Source organism: Lemur catta, chromosome 18 (assembly GCF_020740605.2).
Source record: "Lemur catta isolate mLemCat1 chromosome 18, mLemCat1.pri, whole genome shotgun sequence".
NCBI lineage: Eukaryota > Metazoa > Chordata > Mammalia > Primates > Lemuridae > Lemur > Lemur catta.
The window spans coordinates 42,643,865-42,665,541 of NC_059145.1; the positions used below are offsets into that span (position 1 = coordinate 42,643,865).

General features: G+C 44.1%; 1 protein-coding gene across 1 annotated transcript in view; it reads left to right on the forward strand.

The window, feature by feature from the left end:
* Positions 1-21,677, forward strand: part of EXOSC7 (exosome component 7) — a 35,679-nt gene that overhangs the window by 2,021 nt on the left and 11,981 nt on the right. Inside the window, exons 2-4 of the mRNA XM_045530890.1 lie at positions 10,295-10,396; positions 10,700-10,794; positions 19,300-19,465. Of these exons, the coding sequence (XP_045386846.1) occupies positions 10,295-10,396; positions 10,700-10,794; positions 19,300-19,465 (363 nt within the window). The remainder of the gene's footprint in view (positions 1-10,294; positions 10,397-10,699; positions 10,795-19,299; positions 19,466-21,677) is intronic.

Genomic DNA, 21,677 nt, shown 5'->3' on the forward strand with positions numbered 1-21,677 from the left:
CAGCTCTTAGCATGACTAAGAATTAAGTAGGCATGAGCCTTACAGAAGGAAGGGATGGTGAGTCCACAGGTCCTCAGGTGGAGGTAGGGTGGAGCCGCAGGGGTGGGCTGGGGGCAGTGGTGGAAGATCAGCTTGTAGAGTTAGCCAAAGGCCCGATCCTAGGGGTCGTAGAGGCTCAGTCACTCTCTCATTGTGGATCTAGGAAGGTAATAGTCTGTTGACTTATCTGTGGAAGACCCTTAAGGCCTACCCAGTGTCCAGCACTTGGTAAGTACTTAGTAACATTGAATAAGTAAGGTAGGCTTTAAAGGGAGGATGAGTTAGACAGTGTTTTTATATTTATTTATTTATTTATTTTTAAGAGATGTGGTTTTGCTCTTTCATCTAGGCTGGAATGCAGAGGTATAATCATAGCCCACTGTAGCCTCTAACTCCTAGGCTCAAGGGATCCTCCTGCCTTAGCTTTCAGAGTAGCTGGGACTACAGGAGTGCACCACCCTGGCTGGCCAATTTTAATCTTGTTTCTTAAAGAGACAGGGCCTTGCTATGTTGCCCATGCTGGTCTCGAACTCCTGGCCTCAAGTGATCCTCCCACCTCAGCCTCTTAAGTCACTGGGATTACAGGTGTGAGCCATTGTGCCTGGCTGTTTTCATTTTTTAAATTAAACCTCCGTCTTACCAGTACGATGGATATACTTGGCTACAGTTGTTGGCAAATGTTCAGCCTGTATATCACAGAGCCATGAGGAGTAACTGACTTCAAATCAACTTCTTCATAAGGACTATTAACATTGGCCATAAATATGTTGCATTTATGGAGGAGCAAAATGGAATTTGTACCATCTGAATAAAGGCCAAAATGCAGGTGAATGAGCCTATTATGAAATCTCACTGATTCATTTCTAAATTCTTCTAAGCTTTTGTTTAGTTGGTCGTAGAGTGCCAGCAGTTCACCTTAAGCAAGGCCTACCCAGAGTCCTGTTTTTGCCTCTATAGTCCTAGTCATTTTGTGTTTTACTTTTCACCTTTGGTCCAGTATGGTTAGTTTCAGCTTCTGATGTCCCTTTCCCTTCAGCTTTTGATTCCTTTACTATTTCAGGGAATATTTCATCTTGATTTGGTGATAACTAGGAGCAGTTGAAATTGACCTCATGATGTTTTGTTGAGGTCTTAGTCGCTAATAAGGGTAATCAACAAACTGGTTTAAGCAAAAAAAAAAAAAAGGGGGGATTAAAAGACTGCAAATGTTTCTCCAGGAATTCAAGGGCACTTGGATTTCAGGCTCTCCCATACTCATGGTTACTGCTTTTTGTGCCTTTGCTTTTTCTTAACTCCCTGCAGATTGGCTTTCTGTTTCTCAGGCCAGTGGTAAAAAAAATGTGGTTACCTCCCAGCTCCTGGGGTTACAGTTCCTCTGTATAAAAGACTAGTCCTTCTGGTCAGTTCCAAATTCATGTTCCCAAGAGAAAGAAACTCTTTGGTTCGGCTTCGGTGGGGAAGAAATGTTGGACAGAATAATTAGGCTCGAATATGGCCACTAGGGGATGCGGCATACTTGGGAGAGGGCAGTTTGGGAGAAAGGAGGGTGGATCATTTTAAGTCCTGGCAGAGAACAGAATCCAATTTAGATTGTTCAGGAGACTTTTATGATGTGACTCTATATAGCAGTATGGGCAGGTTTCAGAGAACCAACAAGAGATGTTGAGAAACCCAAAGACAGGCCGGGCGCGGTGGCTCACGCCTGTAATCCTAGCACTCTGGGAGGCCGAGGCGGGTGGATCGCTCGAGGTCAGGAGTTCGAGACCAGCCTGAGCGAGACCTCGTCTCTACTAAAAATAGAAAGAAATTATCTGGCCAACTAAAAAAATATATATAGAAAAAATTAGCCGGGCATGGTGGCGCATGCTTGTAGTCCCAGCTACTCGGGAGGCTGAGGCAGTGGGATCGCTTAAGCCCAGGAGTTTGAGGTTGCTGTGAGCTAGGCTGATGCCACGGCACTCACTCTAGCCCGGGCAACAAAGTGAGACTCTGTCTCAAAAAAAAAAAAAAAAAAAGAAACCCAAAGACAAGCAACCATAGGGAGTAGCTACCACCTTTAGGCCAAAGGGGCCAGGGGAGGAAATAGTGTTACCAGATGCCAGTGATAGTTAGAACCATGGAGGAAGGGCTGCACAATGGAAGTTGTAGCCTTAGATAGATACAGGCACTGTCAGAAATGTGGCCCCAGATTAGTTGGGGGTTGGAAGTACCCTCTGATCTCCTTCTGGTATCCTCCATTGGCCAAACCCAACCAGAAGCCAGCAAAGAGCATCTAGGTGATACAGTTTGGGTTAACCTAGTGCACAGATTAAGGCAGAGAAGGACAGAGAATGGATCCACAGTGGTGGGTCAGGGCAGGTGGAAAGATTGATAAATCAGTATTTTATATTTGATTTGATTGTGTCTGTTAAGTCCCATCTAGATGTCCCATTCTTGTTAGGTACATATTATGTCATAATTTTTATCTCATTGAATCTTCATAACAGTTCTGAAGGTAGGTATTATCTCTACTTACACATGAGGTACTGAGTCACTTGTCCAAGGTGGCAGTAAGTGAGAGTTGGAGCTGGGATTTAAATCCAGATCTGTCTGATTGCAAAGCCCATACTCAACTCTCATGCCACCTTCTCGCTGCAGTGAAAGTCGTTGTCTTCCATTCCCTAAATAAGGATCCAGAGGCAAAAGGAGGAGAGAATCCCTGCTTCCTCTGCTTCTCTGTCTTTCCTTTCCTCTGAAAGCTTGTGGGGAAACGGGAATGGGGAGGGGAAGTTCTGAGTGACACCCCCTCCCCAGTTTTTCTAGACCTTAAATAGTATATGACACATGCTGTTGTATTGTTATCTTTTTTGGTAATATTTTTCCCATCTTGATTATAAGTTTCTTAAGAACCTATTTTGTATTTCTTTGTATAGCTTTTGTCTTACTAGTATCTCACGCTATTTTTCTTCTCTGTTCATACAATTCAGGAACTTGGGGCAGATTTTAGAATTTCTAGAATCTACGATTTATCTTCTTTTCTGGCTTGCTTAGCTGGCTAGATGTGTGTTTTCTTCATCCATGTGAAGACATTGATACCTCCTTCTCAGCCCAGGGATTCTGAAGCCTTGAAGTGTGTTTTACTTACCCACAAAAACAGATTCTCAGGCTTTACTCCAGCCTTCTGAATCAGACTCTCCAGGGTTTGGGCCTGGGAATGGACATTTTTATAAAGTGTTGGGAGATTTTTACACAGCCACTGGACATTGGCCCGTGGGCAAGCCACTAGCCTGGCCCAGACTAGAACCTGATGTAGGAATCTCTGCTCCCTCCTGCCTGAGGTCACATGGTCTCCTGCCTCTGTTTGAATGAGGATGTGGAGTCAGACTGCCCAGGCTTCCTCTCCCAGTTTCACCATTTACAATAAGTGATTTTACGTGAATAACTGAGCTTGCTGTGTAAAATGAGGACATATCCACACAGGGGCGGAATGAGGTTATAAGGAATGATGAGATAAGAGATGCCAACACCAGGCATGTGGCCAACCCTGAAAAAATGTTGGCTCCCTTTCAAGTTTGTTTTTTCCATCAGAAGTGTGGCTTTGTCCTAAACCATCCACACTATATCCCCAGTCTTCATAGTGACCCCCTTAAGGGTTTGTCTATGGCTATTGAGATTTAAGCTCTTTTGGTTGGCAGGCTAGGGATTCTTAAATTATCTCAAGGAAAGGGGGATTTGTGACAAGAGCTAGAAAGTTCCCAGGCAGCTCTGGGGTACCACCTTTTTTTTTTTTTTTTTTTTTTTGAGATAGAATCTCACTCTGTTGCCCAGGATTGAGTGCCGTGGCGTCAGCCTAGCTCACAGCAACCTCAAACTCCTGGGTGCAAGCAACCCTTCTGCCTCAGCCTCCTGAGTAGCTGGGACTACAGGCATGTGCCACCATGCCTGGCTAATTTTTTCTATATATTTTTAGTTGTCCAGCTAATTCTTTTCTATTTTTTAGTAGAGACGGGGTCTCGCTTTTGCTCAGGCTGGTTTCAAACTCCTGGCCTCTAGCGATCCTCCCACCTTGGCCTCCCAGAGTGCTAGGATTAAAGGCGTGAGCCACCTCGGCCAGCCCTGGGGCACCACCTTTTATGGGCTCCATCATGGATCATCTCATGGTCTGTGTGGCTGTGTCTTTATGTCTCTGGTGACACTTCTGCTTTTCTCTGCCAGTTTATCCCTTGTCTGTAGCCACTTGTCCAGCTTCCCTCCTGCCTTGGTAAAATCTGCCTTTACTTTTGTGTGGCCTCTCCAGCTCTGCCCCACCCCATCTCATCTCACATGGCCTTTCAGCTCCTCTTTAACTCCCTTTTTCTCTGTTTTCTAGATTAGAGATCAGATTCCAATGAAAGAATCAGTTAGGCCTGCTAGTATTTCATGCCAAAAAGAGCTGGTCACCCTATGGATTATGTGTATACCTACCCCTGGTCCTGGCTGTTGGGTGGATGGTGACTCTGTTAAGTGGCCTCTACAGAGCTGTAGGCACAATAAACTTTCTCCAATTCAGTCTACTGGGTGCTGTGGCCGTGAACAGGACATAAAGCTGGCCCTCATAGGTTCAGACCTGGCCATGGCAGTTGATCAACCCCACCAAAGAGGCTTTCCTCTTGGCCTTCCTGTCAAAGCCATTTTATTGTATGTTCTTGGCTGTTGAAGGGAGTTGTAGCTCAGCGGATGGTTTCTGTTTCTTTTCTGTGGACCTAGCTTTTGCCATAAACATTGCCTAGGAGAACAGCACTGGAGAGGGAGAACAGGGCCTGAGCCCGGTTTTTAACTCTGAGATTGAGCAGTCAGTATTCAGTTGTTCAATCTGGCCATGGCAGAACTGGATCCAGTCCCCAGGACTCTTGATTTTTAGCCCTGTGCCCTTTCTGTTTACAGACCCGTGGCACAGAAAGCCTGTGCCCAGGCACTGTGGGGTACAGCCTTTGTGGAACCACATCCTTTCAAAGAAATGCAGGACTACTCAACAGGCCTGGACAGTGAAACAAGAATCAACATCTAGTTTTGCCTGCTGTGTCTTGCTTGTGCCTTGGCCTGCAAAGCTGGTCCAGATGTGGTCCCTTTCTTAAGTGGGGGGGTCGCTTTCTAGTAAGGGAAGCATTTTAGTCTCATTTCTCCCCTAGGAAGCTCTGAGATATTGGAAAAGTCAGAGCAAGGTAATGAGGGGTTAACGTCACCTCAGGGGGACTACCTTGAGTCTGGAATCCCCCAGGTGTGTTAGATTAGTACAGCCAACTTGTCAGTTTCTATTAAAGACTAATAGGGGCCGGGCACGGTGGCTCACGCCTGTAATCCTAGCACTCTGGGAGGCCGAGGTGGGCAGATCGTTTGAGCTTAGGAGTTCGAGACCAGCCTGAGCAAGAGCGAGACCCCGTCTCTACTAAAAATAGAAAGAGAGTATCTGGACAACTAAAAATATATATAGAAAAAATCAGCCGGGCATGGTGGCACATGCCTGTAGTCCCAGCTACTCAGGAGGCTGAGGCAGGAGGATTGCTTGAGCCCAGGAGTTTGAGGTTGCTGTGAGCTAGGCTGACACCACGGCACTCAATCCTGGGCAACAGAGTGAGACTCTGTCTCAAAAAAAAAAAAAAAAAAAACTAATAGGACTGGGCTAGCTGGGTGTGAGGGAAAGCAGCTCTGGGGTGAGTTAAATGTCTTTCTGCTCTGTCACAAATGGGAGATTGAAACTTGGCATCTCAGTTTCCTCATCTTTAACCTCTCTTCAAGGGTATTTTTGAGAACTCAGTGAGCTAATGCATGCCCCCCAGAACCAGGGGAATGGAACTGCTTTGGGGGAACTCCTCTGTGTTACTTACACTGCAGGGGGCTCCCTTTAATGATTTGTGATATTTGGTTCCTCCTATAACTTTGTAAGGTTGGAATTATTCCCACTTCCTACATAAAGAAGGAGGCTCAGACCTGTTGAGGAACTTGCTCAAGATCACAAAGCTAGTATGTGATAGCAAAAGGTGTGTGTGTGTGTGTTTGTGAGACAGAGTCTTGCTCTGTCATCCAGGGTAGAGTGCAATAGCATTATCATAGCTCACTGCAGCTTCAAACTCTTGGGCTCAAGCAATCCTTCTGCCTCATACTCCGAAGTAGCTGGGACTACTGGCACACACCACAATGGCTGGCTTATTTTTCTATTTTTATAAAGTAGAGACAGGGTCTCGCTCTTGCTCAGGCTGGTCTCAAACTCCTGAGCTCAAGCATTCCTCCCACCTTGGCTTCTCAGAGTGCTATGATTACAGGCATGAGCCACTGTGCCCGTCTGATAGCAGAAGTTTAAATATAAGTTGGAAGGTGACTCTTTCTACCACACCACACTCAACTGGTAGGGTTGTTGTGGTCACATGGATAACAACTATGAAAAGTTGCCAAGAGCTATCCCAACATCCAAAGCCCTTGATCTAAAAGGTGCTTCAGTCTCCTCTGCTGTGAAGGGCAGAGCTCCACCCCATGCTGTTGTCCATCAGCTGTTGACATCTCTTAGTATTTTTAAATGGAGCTTACACTTCAGGGCAACCCTTGTTTAAGTGTGCACACATGGATTCATTCCTTTGCTCCTAAGTACTGCGGATAAATAAAAATTGTTGTAAGGCACCAGGCCATGCTGGTTTGGGCAATTTCCTAAGCCTTTTATAAGGAGAACTGGATTTTCTTAAAAAAGTTTCCCTGGGTGCAGTGATTCATGGACTGGTTAGTTTGGTTTGGGGGTTTGTTTTTCTTCTTTTAGGTACTTTTTTCAATGAAAAAAGAACATGCCCTAGGCAAATTTGGAAAGGAAAATTTATAGCTTTTCATTTCTGTCTTATCACCTGAGTCTTCCACAGGAGGCAGAGAGTGAATTAAAGGCTGGAAAGGCAAGATTTGATGAGGTCCTGTTTTCTGACACCCTTCCAGCCCCAACCTGTAATAGAACAAATAGGTTTTCACTACAAAGAAGTGTGACTAAATCTTTCCAGAGTGAGTGGTATTTAAAAGCAGTGGTTGGAAGCCCTATGACCTACCTGCTTTCAGAGTCAGCAGCATCATTATCAGGACCCACCTAGTATAGCCAGCCAGCTCCTCCTTTGAAGGAGGCCTGTGCTGACTCCTTTTGTAAAATGAAGAGACCCTTTAGAATGCAGCAGGCTGTGCGGAACAGTGGTTAAGGGTTCTGGTGTCAAGTTCAAATGGTGCTTGCTGGCTGTGTGACCTTAGGCCAGTCATTTAACATCTTTCAACCTCAGTTTCCCCATTTGTAAAATGGAATAAATATTCTATCTTAAAGGGCTATTGTGAGGATTAAATGCATTAAATGTGTGGTGTTCCCAATATATTATCTGGTATATAGTAAATGCACAGTAAATGGTAGCTGTTATTATTGCACATAATCGCAGCCATTTAAATTTATAGATCTGTAGAATTAGAGAATCACCTTTGAGACTATCTAATTTAATCTCCATCTTTTACAAATGAGGAAACTAGTCCAAAGGCGGGGAAGGGGCTTGTCCTAGGTCAAGTGGCTAGTTGATGCCAGGACCAGGCCTGGAACCCATGAGTAATGCTCCTAGTGATTGCTCACACTTATACCATACCCACAACCCATGAAGGATTTCTCATAAAATAAGTTTCTGGGCCAGGTTTTCACTTTCCTAGCTAGGCATACCTAGGAGGTGGGGCAAACTGGGGTAGAGGGAGTGGGATGTCAGAGATTGACCTAGAAAGCCTTCAGGTTCTATGGGTGGCATTGTGAAGAGACCCAGTTACTTAGTTATGAGATCCTCCAGTGACGAGGGATCACTTTCTGGAGTCGTACCCACAAGGCTTACCCTGCCAGACTTGAAATTCTGTTGCTTTTCTAGCACATGCCTCCAGACTCGAGATAGGGATTGCTTCCAGGGAGGGAATGGGCTGCAGAGGGACTTCCACCTGATTTATTGTGTTTATTTTCTCTCATTTAAAAGGAGTTGAGAGGGTGAAAGAGCTGGAGCAAATGTGACAGATGATAGTAATAGTGCTATGTAGTGGGAGCATGTGGTAGAGTTTTGCTTTTCTCTATTTAATTTCTCAAAATAAAAAAATTAGTCATATCTGCAGTTAGCCAGACAGTTTTAAGGTAAGTTTCTGACAGTCACATACTGTAGAACAGTGGGGATTTTTGATTGTTAGTTTATTTATGTTTTGGGGGAGCATCAACTCCTTTGAGAATCTGATGCAGCTAATGACTTTTTCTGAAAACAACTGCTTTCAATAAATATTTACAAAGATTGAGGAAGATCTCTATGAGCCCATATGGACTGATTTCCTGCATACACTGTTAAGTGTTTTTTTTTTTAAAGGCCAAGTGTAAAAGTGTTTCACAGCATGCCACTCTACATATTAGAAAGAAGAGGATATAAAAAATATTCAGTATCTGCTCATTTGTGCAGAAGAAATATAAGAAAGATGAACAAGTAAAGAGATAGGTTACCTACCTGGGGTGGGTGGGAAAGGGGTGAGAAGGGGGCATGGCAATAGCATGGTACAGACAAGGGGAGAGCAACCGTTCTCTCAGAGCTTACTTTTCCGAGAGCTTTGTCTCTTAGAACCATAGTGACATTACACATACCCAGAAAGCAAATAAGTAATTAAAAGTAACCAGGATAGGGGTGGGGGGACAAAATGGAATACAAACAGTTACAAATGAACCTGTGTTACGGATTGAATAATATAACCATAATGAAAGGCACAGGGAAGAAAAGTAACTTAAGTAACTGGAAAATGATATTTTGACTGGGTATTATAAGGCTAAAGACAGAAAGAACTTCATACGAATACTGTGTTAGAAAATTTGTTTCTCATAGCATATGGGTTAGAAGTTCTGAAACTGTGTACTAAGACTGAACAAATATGTAAATACATTGTAGATAATGAGAGCCAGCCTTCTCCCTGGCTGAGAAAGAAGTTACAAATATTAATAATATAAGGAGGAAGGTTAGAATGAACCCTGTGGTATTAGATTGGAACTGAACTATCAGCGTGAACTCATGGCTTTTTAATAGATATGTAGAATAGTTACAGAATTAAATATAGATGTGTACATATGTGTGGGTTAGTATATTTACATACATTTTCTAGCTCTGTCTGCTCGGAGAGTCTAGAAGCAATGATACCCCAATAACTATGAACTTAGCACTCAGATCCTGGCTTTTAAGTATCATTCTCCACTATGAAAGAATTGACTCCCAGGGCTGGGGCAGGGAAAATACAAGAGGCTGGAACATCTTGTTTTGTCAGAAAGTAAAGAAGTACTCAGAAAAAGTTGGAGGCATGTTGAAAAAGCACAAGAACTAACCCAAAGGAGCTCCCAGTAGCCAAATCTGGAACACTTTGAGCAACAAAATAAATAATGATAGTATTAGATTGTAACCATAGCATAAAAGAGTTTGTATCTATGAGTTGTAGTGATATAAATAAGTAATTGAAGAAATCAGTAAATGGGCAGACAGGACAGGCAGTGCATAGACCGCTCTGAAAACCATCTTTTGTAGAAAGAGTTGGCAGACTTGCTCTGAAGGGCTAGACAGTGAAGACTTTGGGCTTTGCAGGTCATACAATCTCTGTCCCAACCACTCAACTCTGTATTTGTAGAGCAAAAGCAGTTATAGATAGTACCTAAACAAATGGGCATGGCTGTGCTTCAGTAAAACTATTTATAAAAACAAGTGGCCTGTAGGCCTTAGTTTGTTGACCCTGTTCTAGAGAATGCCGCTTTTAGAAGAAGGTTGGGTGTCTTTGTTTACACAGTAGATCTTGTTAAATTTGTGGGGAGGGGTGGGAGGGCTACAGTAGAGATAGTTGTAACCTGTAGCTCTGACAACACGTACTTGGGTACAATTTTAGAATTGCAGATTTGGAGAGAGGTGGTTTATTTTGTCTCTTGTTCAGATTTTGGTTGCATATTCTGTATAGTGATGTATAGTATGGACTCTGCAATCAGACATACCTGGCAAGGGAACCTAGTTTTGTCCTTACTAGTTGTAGGACCTTGGACAAGTCTCAGCTTCTCTGAGTCTCCATTTTCTCATGTGTAACATAGTAATATTGTTGTTAGCTATGAGGACAGAATTTTGGATGATCCACTAAGAGAAAAGGAGATGTTGTACTGCATATTTCTTCCCATGGGGGAAAAAAGAGTGAATGAGTTTAGGAGTCTGCTGTTGGTTTGGGATGACAGCCTTAGGGCTGTGGTTTTTGCACTTAGGAAGACCTCCGTGTGGATGGCCGTGGCTGTGAGGACTACCGATGTGTGGAAGTGGAAACTGACGTGGTGTCCAACACCAGTGGGTCTGCGAGGGTCAAGCTGGTGAGTACAGTGGCCACAGTTCACGCCCTGGTGGAGAAATGGGTAGGCCCCGGAGAACCAGCTGCAGACCCCTCTTGGCTTTTGGAGTACAAATTACTCCTGGAGAAATCCGAGACCCAAGCCAACCTCAGGGAGGGGGCTATCCAGATCCGAACAACTCCTCTCCTCCTCCAAACGCCACTTTCCAATTGCCAGCACTGCTCCTAAGAGAGTCCCCCGGGGCGTATGTCCAGAAGAGGAGGGAGTTGATGGGGTGCCTGGCTGCCTGCTCTGAGTGAGAACCCTTCTTGCGTGTGTCTGCAGGGTCATACAGACATCTTGGTGGGAGTGAAAGCAGAAATGGGGACGCCGAAGCTGGAGAAACCAAATGAAGGCTACTTGGAGTTCTTTGTTGACTGGTCAGTACTATGCAGATGTTTTTAAAGAAAAATTATTTAGGCCAGGCGTGGTGGCTCATGCCTGTAATCCTGGCACTCTGGGAGGCCGAGGTGGGAGGACTGCTTGAACTTGGGAGTTTGACACCAGGCTGAGCAAGAGTGAGATCCTATCTCTACTAAAAATAGAAAAATTAGCTGGGTGTGGTGGCATGCACCTGTAGTCCAGCTACTAAGGAGGCTGAGGCAGGAGGATTGCTTGAGCCAAGGAGTTTGAGGTTGCTGTGAGCTATGATGACACCACTGCACTTCAGCCGTGGCAACAGAGTGAAACTGTCTCAAAAAAAAAAATGATTTAAAAGATAAAGATCCAGAAAATGAACCTCTAGTTTCCTGTTGAGCCACTTTTATTTTGTATTTATTTAATCATTCAGGCACTCAGCAGGCATTTACTGACTTCCTCCTATGTGTCAGGTAATGGGAGGTGTCTTGGCTGAAGTCCTGCCCTTGTCTTAATCACCTGGCCATTGCTGGGCCTTATTTTCCCTGTCTGAAAAAGGAGGACCTCTGCCAGGCAGCCCAGCACATAGTGGTTTTGAGGGTCAAATAAAATGACATGTGTTATGGTGCTTTGAAAAATATCAAACACAGATAGTAAGGATCATTTGTTCTAAAATGCTCTGTTTGTCTTCCTGCTCTAGCTCTGCAGAAAACTGTTCATGATTTGCTTGGTAGATGAGGCCAAGAGTCAGCCAAGCAGCCTGACAGGCTAAGGAAGTAGCAGCTAGCAGTCAGCATGGATGCTGGGAAGAGTGAGGGCCCTGCAGTGTCTGCATCCAGCCTTGGGCCAGAATCTCACTTCCTTCTCTGGCCAGCTTTGTGACCTCAGGCTAGTTAATTACCCAGTTTCTCTGTGCTTAAATTTTTTCATCTAAAAAATGATTGTGGTCATGAAGATAGAGTGAACACTTTCTTTCTTTTTTTTCTTTCTCTCTTTCTTTCTTTCTTTTTTTTTGTTGTGAATTCTGATTCACAATGATCCTGTGGGCTTTCAATAAGTATTTCTCTTGGCCGGGCGCAGTGGCTAACACCTGTAATCCTAGCACTCTGGGAGGCCGAGGCAGGAGGATCGCTCAAGATCAGGAGTTCGAGACCAGCCCGAGCAAGAGCGAGACCCCATCTCTACTAAAAATAGAAAGAAATTATCTGGACAACTAAAAATATATATAGAAAAAATTAGCCGGGCATGGTGTTTAATGGCCCAGGAGTTTGAGGTTGCTGTGAGCTAGGCTGACACCACAGCACTCTAGCCCGGGCAGCGGAGCGAGACTCTGTCTCAAAAGATAGATAGATAGATAGATAGATAGATAGATAGATAGATAGATAGATAGATAGATAGATAGATAGATAGATAAATAAATAAATAAATAAATAATAAATAAATATTTCTCTCCTCCTTGTTATCTCTACTTTCCAGGGGTTGGTTGGGGCTTTTTATTGGGTTGCTGGCCTGCCTGGCACCATCTTCTGTTACCTTGCTTCTAGAAGCTAGGTGGTGACAGCAGGCCTTCTTTAAGTGGGTAAGGATCTCTACTGGCTAATGGTAAGCGCAGCTGTATAATATTGATCTTGTATCTGGGTCCCCAAGACCACTTCCACATTCGGAGATAGAAGGACTCGCAGGACTTAGCATATAGTGGTACTTTTGGTTAAGGTTTATTACAGCAATGAAAATGCCGTACTTATTTGTGATGTTTCATTCCAGGAAAGCCCGTTATAGACTTAGGACCCAAGATTTTTACTGCAGGCTGGTCATGTAGGTATCTTCTGCTTAACAAATAAAATTCCAAACTTCTAGAAGGAAAACAAGTGTTCAGCACAGGCCGTATTATTTGCACAATCTAGGCACAGTGGACCACGCCCATCAGTTTACTGTTGACTGGGACACTCCGAGAGCCAGGTTCCCAGACACCAGCCAAGGGCCAACCTTGCATACAGGCCTCCTAAAGATAGGAGCTTCAGGCTGCTAGGGCAGCCCGTTTCTGCACAGATGATGACCTGCTTTTGCAGCATGACTTAGTCTTCCAGTCTTCACTTGCGGACACAGAAGATGCTTCTCACGGTAATCCTGTGAGAAAGATGACAAGTAAATGGAGCTCAGAGAGGGAAAGTGACTTTCCCAGAGTCACATAGCTAAAACTGCCAGCTCATGCCAGTCTGACTCTGAGTTTTGGCTCTTTCTACCTTTTTAAAAAATTTTAAAAAGTGAAATGGGGTTTCACTATGTTGTCTGGGCTGGTCTGGAACTTCTGGCCTCCAGTGATCCTTCCACTATCAGCTTCTTGAATAGCTGGGATTCCAGGCACGTGTCATCGTGCCTGGCTTCTTGCTACTTCATGCAGCCTACAGAAGACAGCTTCAGAGGAGCGTTGTACTTGGAGGTCCAAGAAGTATCCATGTTGGTTTTTGTGGCCAGTTTTCCTTCTAGCCCGTTCCTGCCTCCTGCGCTGGCCTCTGAAAGCAATCTCTTCTCCTGGTTCTACCCAGCAGCTCTCACCAGTCTGAGCTGCCCAGTGGAATTGGCCCATTCTTTAAATTGCTGTGGATATGGTGACATTGTTCAAACTCCCAGCTTATCCCTTCCTTTGTTCTTGGAGGAAGCAAAATGCCTCTCCTAGCCTCGATCTGCCTAATTCAGTGCAGTAAATAGTCACTGAGGAGCAGACACCGTGTGCGAGGAACTGTAATTTGCTTTCCTTTTCTTCCTTTTCATTATCTTCTACCTCATTCATCTTAGGCAGACCAAAGACAATCAGCTCAACCACACCAAAGAGAGGGTGTCACACTGAGATGCTTGGTACAGGGGATGCGTTTCGTTGTGGTTCTGTGTCTGAACATGACTCCAGGCGAGCCTGCTGCTCTTGTCCCTTTCTTGTCCCAGCTGTACAGGGAGGGTGACTCCAGTATGAGAGAAGCCTTTGAGCTGCCTCTTCCCAAGATCTGGCTCCCAGAAGTAGCCTTTCTTTTGTTACTGAGAGTGGCAACTGCTTGCTGGTCTCTTTTCTTCCTTTGTAAGTCTCAAAAGGACCCCAGCAGGCCCAGGAGCTCCCAGGTAGTTCTCCTGAATCTGTTTCTCAAGATGCATAGTCTCTAGGTGGTACACTGTAGTTTCTTTAAGTGGCTCAGCTAGTGTGATCAGCTCAGCAGGTAGAATCACCCTGAAAGATTCACAAAACCCCATTTTCCTGCAGAGATAGGAGAGGTTACCAAGCACTGATGGCTGCCGTCTGTATCAGAACCTCACTTGAGTCTTCAAGGAGCAACTCTTAATTGCATAAATAAGCAAAGCCTTTTATTTCAATCCAGTAAATAGGTATGGCTTCTGGGAATCTGTGGGTGTGCCCAGCAGTAAGGGTGTCACACCCCCATCCTTACTCTGGCGCAGGCATGGGGCCTCTGCTGGAGAGCTCAAGACACTGGCCTATCCACTGGCAGAAGCATAGTTGCCATCCAATGGGAGGAAAGTAATGGGAGTGGGGGGCAGAGGAGAGGTCTCTCCTACCGCTCTGAGCCTAGCTTGATTTAACTTTTTATCAGCAACTTCCAGGTTTTAATCATTTCAATTCCCAGTGGTAGAGTGGTCTCAGAAAGCTAATTGCTTTTCTGCTAACTTGTTTCACTTTAGTTTTGTCTACTTGGAATGATAATACACAGAGCTGATGTAGACACTATTTCCCATTCCCATAATTTACCCTGTTTTTTGGAAATGATGAAAAATCTTGATAGTCTCACAGCCCTTGGAAAGTGTGCCCAGCTGCACTGACCCTTCTTCGCCCTGCTCCAGAGATGCCTGGAAGCACTTTCACTAAACTGGGAGCAAAACCAGACCTTCTAATTCCTGTGTCATGTCTTTGATTTGCTAGTTGTAGCCTGAGAATAGGTCATTTCAAATGAGAACTTTGAAACTTTAGGAAAAGATTTTTAGCAAGATAGTATGTTACTCTGTACCACCACTAGGTGGAGGGCCATCAGGTGTCTCCTCAGCTTTCCCACCATTGTGTTGGTGGGTTTGGGATGGGGGCATGGCCACTCAGAGAGGCTTGGGTTTTTAAGGGGGGGTGTGTGTGTTAGGAGATTGTTTTTCATTCATAGACATTTCAGTGTCTCCAGCACTTGTCACTTCCCCTTGGGGCCTTAGCTACTTTTCAATGTGATCATTTGTATTTTTTACTAACATTGAACCAGAATTTTTGGGCCCTGAGTTGTTAGATGGAGCCATTGTGTTCCTTGCCTCCTTAGTGCTGCTTAAAGAGGACAGTGTTCTTGACTGAGGGCTGGAGGTGGGGACAAAGCATAGAGGCAACCTGCAGAAGCCATTTGAGGCTAGTTGTGCTCAAAGTCTCCAGTGCTGATGGGACAACTCTCCTAGAAACTTCGAAGGAGAGCTTATGACAAAAAGCTTAGAATATGCTGCTCTTCTGGTACCCGTTTATAGGGAAGCTTCTGCAGGCTGAGAAATGAGCACATGTGCACACAGAGGAATCAGCCTCGGGACTTGCCTCGGGGCCAGATGACTTCTGGAGGGGTAAGACCTTGAGTTAGCTCTGCTCTAGGTACCCACTAAATCACTTTTCCTGCTCTGGGCCTGGGCTGACCTGCTGTAAGACTCCATAGATTTGCAGGCTAAATTGATTGCAAGGGAAGCAACAATGGGCCTAGTGTCTAGAGTCCCATTCCAGGTGGCCATAGCGTTGGTCTCAGTCTACCCCAGTTAAACCAGAGATGTTCCAAGCAGGTGGAGCAGGGTGGAAGTGACGAGTCAGGAGAGGTGGAGAGCTGGGAGCGCAGTGTTCCCAGGATCTTTATTAGTTTATCCAGCTTAGTAAACAGTTTCCCACAGTTTCCCTGGAAGAGGGCCTGGGTCATGCTTTATCAGGGGTCTCAATTGGTTTTGGTAACTGTAAGTGCAGAAAACATTTGGTTTTATGCCCAAAAAATCCAAGTGCATGTTCCCCTACTGAAAGAATATATTGTGATGCATGTGAGCAGGAGGCTAGAATTACCAGCCTGTGTTTGTTCTCTCTCTCTCTCTAACAGAGAAGCTTTTTATTAAAGGTTCCCTGCCCTTGGTTGCATTCTTTGTTGACTTCAACATTTGTGGTCTAGTAGTAAGTCCCAAGAGCAGAGCACCCATTCATTACCTTGAGGCAAAAGATAAGCCCAAGGAAAGCTAATGTGACTGATGTTACACTACAAGCCAAGCATGTGGAATGACAGATTCTGGGAGAGTACAAGGAAGCATAGCACATAAGGGCCTGTCTGCCTAGGTTAGAGTCTCAGCTCCTCAGGCGCTAGTCCTGTGACCTTGGCCCGATTACATAACCTCTCTGTGACTCAGCTTCCTTATCTAAAATGGGGTCAATACTCTCCCAGGATTCAGTTTAAATAAATAAAAAAATAAAATGGGGTCAATAATCTCTTAGGGTTGCTGTGAGAATTAGATGAGTTAATATGTCTAAAGTGCCTAAGAGTGGTGTCTAGTTCATACAAACATTCAAAAAAGCTGTTAAAATTTCCCTCCTTGTAAAATGAGAGTTAGACCATATGGGGTCTCTCATCCTGCAGGTCAAATCCCACCTGTGAGATTTTTGTTTCATTTAAAGAGGTGTGTTTTTTAAGGTAAATTAAAATTTTGTTAGGGCTGGAAAGTTTGCCACACCATCTGTCATTGCCTATTAACTGTATGTGGCCCTTTGTTCAGATATATGTAGTTACCTGGCTAGCCCCTGTAAGCATTTGGTTTTCTATCCCCTGGAGATGGTCTCTCAGGCCCTTTCTAGGTCTACATTTCTGTCCAACTCTGTTGGAAAGGATCTATGTGCTGTGAGTGCCCCAGTGATGAGGTGGAATCCTCATTTCTCTACTCCGGCCCCTGTCTTCTGCCATCAGCAGAATATGGGATCTCTGGCTTTTTTATGTTACTTAAAGCATTGCATCCCATCCCCCACCCCACAACTGCCTTCAGTTTCCCAGGCCTCCTCCTCAGAGTCTCTCCACGGCTAGGGCATCATCCAGGCACAGGAGCATTCCATGGGCTCACGAGTCTCCAGACCTTCCTCTGCCTGACTGCTAGCTATGTTGAAAGAATGACTTATTTAAAAAAACCAAAAAGCTGTTTTAAAATGGGTTAAATTTCCACTTTAAATTAACACAGTGGCAAAAAAACAAACAAAAGCAAAAAACCACAATGGAGCATGGTTTAGTAGGTAGATTAATCTGGACAATTGGACACTGGAAGTTCTGTAAACCATCCCCTAGGGCTGTTGAAGAGTTAATGCATTAATCCAGATTAATTATTCACACCAGGAGGATATGCCCATCACATTCAGGAAAAGATAAAACATTTTGAGAATGAACATCTCTGACTGGATTTGTCTACACAGAGATCTCTATAGGTGTATTTTTAAGCACTTAAAACATGGGACTTAATATTGATTACTTAGCGTTTAAATTAGAAACCGGTTGTGTTTTGCTGGCTGTGCAAAGTAAAAGCTTGGTCCCTGGTGACTTGATTATTTCACCATAAATGAGCTGATTTTCACGGCTCGATGGCTGTGTCCAGCAGAGGCAGTGAGGGAACAGTGAGGTTGCTATGACAGTAATGAAGTTTCTCCTGGGGACTTTAAAGTGAGGTTCTGCTGGTGGTAGTGGTAAAGGAAGACTATGATTAGAGAAACAAAGTTATCATACAACAGTGTAGTAGTCTGTTCTAGGATTCAGTCTTACACCTCTATTATTGAGATTTGTTTTAGGGTTACCCAAATGGGGTGGGCATAGGTTTTGCTTTACCTGGAGTCCCCTGCCTCTCTGTGGCCTGACCAACTCCTACTCATCCCAGGTGTGAGGTCCCCTATAACCCTGAATGCTGACTGACCTCCTTGCCTCCCACCTCAGTTTGCTTCCTATCACGAAACTCCCCCTACTTCGCAGAAACTGCTGGCTTTGGGTCTACGTAGCTAGATCTCCAGTGGCTGGCACGGGGCTGGGTAACTTCCAGGTGGCTGAGGGGTCAGAAAGTTTCCATACGTGATTTTATAGAGTCCATGCTGAAACAGCTGGTTTCCTGCCTTTCTGGGCCTTTATTATCATAGTAAAATGATTGCTGTAATGTTTATTTTTCTCACACACATATTAAGGGTTTGTTTGTATTAAGCCAAAACTCTCAAAAATGTCCTTTTACACACTTTTGAGTAGTGTTTTCTGGGTGCCAAATGTTTTCTGTTTTTTGGCTTTTCTTAGAGACAGGTTTTTTGTCACCCAGGGCTAGAATGCAGTGGCATGACCAAAGCTCACTGCAGCCTTGAACTCCTGGCTCCTAGTGATCCTCCCACCCCAGGCTCCTGAGTAGCTGGGACTGCAGGCACATGCCACCACACCCAGATAATTGTTCTGTTTTTTTTTTTTTTTTTAGAGACAAGGTCTTGATATGTTGTCCAGGGTGGTCTCTTGAACTCCTGGCCTCAAGTAATCTTCCTGCCTTGGCCTTCCAAAGTGCTGGGATTATAGGCATGAGCCACCATGCCTGTGGAATCCAATTAGTTCTTTGTTGAGGTAATTTGGCATAGTATCAAGAAGCCAAAAAGGAAAAAAGTTTTTCTCTTGAAAAATATCAGATAAAGGGGGTAAGCTAATATTTAATCAGCCAACAGTCTTTCTCTTACTTTCATTCATTTTCCTTTTTTTCAGCACAGTGATAATCTAAGGTTTATGACATAACTGACATACTGTCATACATGTCTTTTAAATCGTTCCAGAAACGTTATTGTTCTTATATTGTGGTTTTTGTGTTGAAAGTATGATGGCACGTTCTAAAGCTGTGAAACTAGGGATGGTGTATATCAAGGGTCCCCAACCTATGATGAGTTGTATAATTATTTCATTGTATATTACAATGTAATAATAGAAATAAAGTGCATAATAAATGTAATGCACTTGAATCATCCCCAAACCATTCCACCACCACCACCCCCACCACTCCCACCCTAGTCCATGGAAAAATTGTCTTCCCTGAAAACGGTCCCTGGTGACAAAAAGGTTGGGGACCACTGATGCATATGATGTAACCCCTCTGTACGCCAGCTGTTTGATTCTCTAGGCCTCCCAGCTTCCTCAGCTTGCCAGAGAAGAGTATTTATTGTACTCTGAAGATAAGAGAGTTAATTATTACCGGCTGAGGTTCACAATGCCATCACTCTCTTGTTTCTCTTTGGCTAAAGATGGGTTCTATTAGAAGTCATTGGGAAGTCCCACCATATGCACTGACAAATCCAGGGTGCAGCACTGGTTTGGTTCACTGTATGTGTCTGGAGGCTGGAAAGGTGGCCGATGCCATTTTTCCCCATTTCAGTGACTTTTCTCACAGCAGCTGGCTCTTCCAACATTCCACAGGGAAACTGGAATAAAGCCTTGCCCCTTTGCTTTTTGCATGTGGAAAGACTCACCCAGCTTTTTGATTGCTGTTCTGTATAGTTCAGCCAACGCTACCCCTGAATTTGAAGGTCGAGGAGGTGATGACCTTGGCACAGAGATCGCTAACACGCTCTACCGCATATTTAACAATAAGAGCAGCATTGACCTGAAGTCCCTCTGCATTAGTCCTCGGGAGCACTGCTGGGTTCTCTACGTGGATGTGCTGGTGAGTATCATGTTGATGAATGAGCCATACTCTACCTTTGTTGGAGACCACTTGGCCTACTTTTCTCCCAAAGCTTTTTCCCTCTTCAGGTGGATGTTTTCAACCTATATAGTGAGATTAGTTGGGAAAAGATGGCCTTCTAGAATAATTTTTTAAATTAGATATAACATACATATAAATAACATGTATAATGCCTCTCTATAATAGAATTATGGTCACATCATGGTAGCGCCTAAAATTATCCACAGAGGTTGTCAAGGAAGGAAAACAAAGCAAAGCAAAACAAAAGATGCTCTCTGAATGGTCCAGATAAAGTTGATGGGCAAAATTTAGACAGGTTGGCACAGTCTGTATGGAATGATGGTAAGCCCTGTACATGCACTCTCATTGAAATCTTACAGACCTTTTGTGAGTGGACACTCTTACATTCCCCACTTATAAGTGAGGAAACTAAAACACAGCCTCAGCTTCCGAGCAGCGCTATTGGGTCTCAGAGCCAGGTCTGTGTGATGCTGACACCTGCTCTTGACCTCACTGTGCCATTGTTCCTTGAAACAGCCTAGAACCCGCATGCTCTGAGGCCCTCATGTCCCAGGTGAGGACCCAGAGGCCCTGCCTCTTCCTACACAAAATCTCCCCTAGGAGTCTTTTCAGGCCAGCCCTTCTCTCCCTCCCAAATACTCCTCTACCCAGGTTTTGGTGCTTGATGGTAACTTCTCTGGGTAGCTGTGATTAATTATGCCTTTGTGTAATAATGTAGCAGTCAGTGGCTTATTCATGTACAGGCTCTTGTTGAGTTTGTTTTATTCCTCATTAAATTTTATGAACCTTGAGATTATTGACTACATCTTCCACTTCAAATTGAGGACACAGACTAAGCCATTGACCAAACAGATTCTTTAATGAATGTGAAGATAAAGGAGGTACTGTAACTGATAGTGAACTTCATGAAGAGAAACAACTGGCTGTTGTCAGCTCTACATGAAACAGGGTAGGGCTTTCTGGATATTTTTAAATTAATATGATAATGGATGGAACATAGTCAAAAGATAGCAATGGTAACCATTGTCTAACAGGTTAGAAGTGTTCTGAATGCTGATGCTAATATGGAAAAATAAGCACCACATGTACTCACCATCAAATTGGTTTCACTGATCATCACTTAAGAGCACATTTAAGAATAACATTAATTGGGTGTCCGGCAGATGTCGAGGGAGGAGGGGATGGGTGTATACATACATAATGAGTGCGATGCGCACCGTCTAGGGGATGGACACGCTTGAAGCTCTGACTTGGGTTGGGGGGCAAGGGCAATATACTTAACCTAAACTTTTGCACCCCAACAATATGCTGAAATAAAAATAAATAAATAAATAAATAATCCACCAGGATTTGAGGGGAAAAAAATGAAATTACAAGTCTATTTGCTTTTTCTCATCTCTGATAAGTAGGATGTACCTTGTGCTGTGATGCCTACCAAGCAGATAATTTCACAGGTCCTGGTTTTGAGGAGGTGGGAACCGTCAGCCTACGGTCTTACCAAGGACTGTAAAGACAGGCTTCACAGTTGCCAGGGAGGTGCAGCCCCCTGATGTGAATGAACTCTCAGGTTCCATCTTGTGTCTGAAGAGCATTATCTACTCTCCCCTCCCCCACCAAAGAAGTTAAAGACATGAGTGCTATGGCACCCTGTATTTGTCCTTTGGCAATCCTGCTTTGCTCTTCCTCGCTATTTGTGCACACTTGTGCTTTTGTAGGAGAATGGCCCATGATAAGGACTGATGCACTTATGATTGAGTCACACCAAAGCAACAGAAAAGCCTGTTCTTCTGTTAGTGAAGGCTTTGGCAAAACTGATGAGCATAGGAACATTATCTCAGCTCGGAAACAGCCTCCTTCGTCCATGAGCAGGAGTAGCGGGGGGATACTGTGCACTATGTCCCTGTCATCTGTAGACCTTTCTTTTTAAGACTCTTGGCATTTGGATTTCTTCTCAAATATTTTTAGAAAAGTTTTGCTTCTTTTAGAGGAAGACATGAGCTTTTGAAATGTTGTCATCTTCAGAAAAGTTTTTAATGAATTAGAAAAGCATTTAAATAATTATATTATGAATGAGGTAGATCAGTTTTTGTCATTCAGATAATTTGTATCTGTGGAGGGGTTCCTCTTGCATGAAAGCAAGTGTTTGCTTTCAGCCTCGATAGGAATGTGC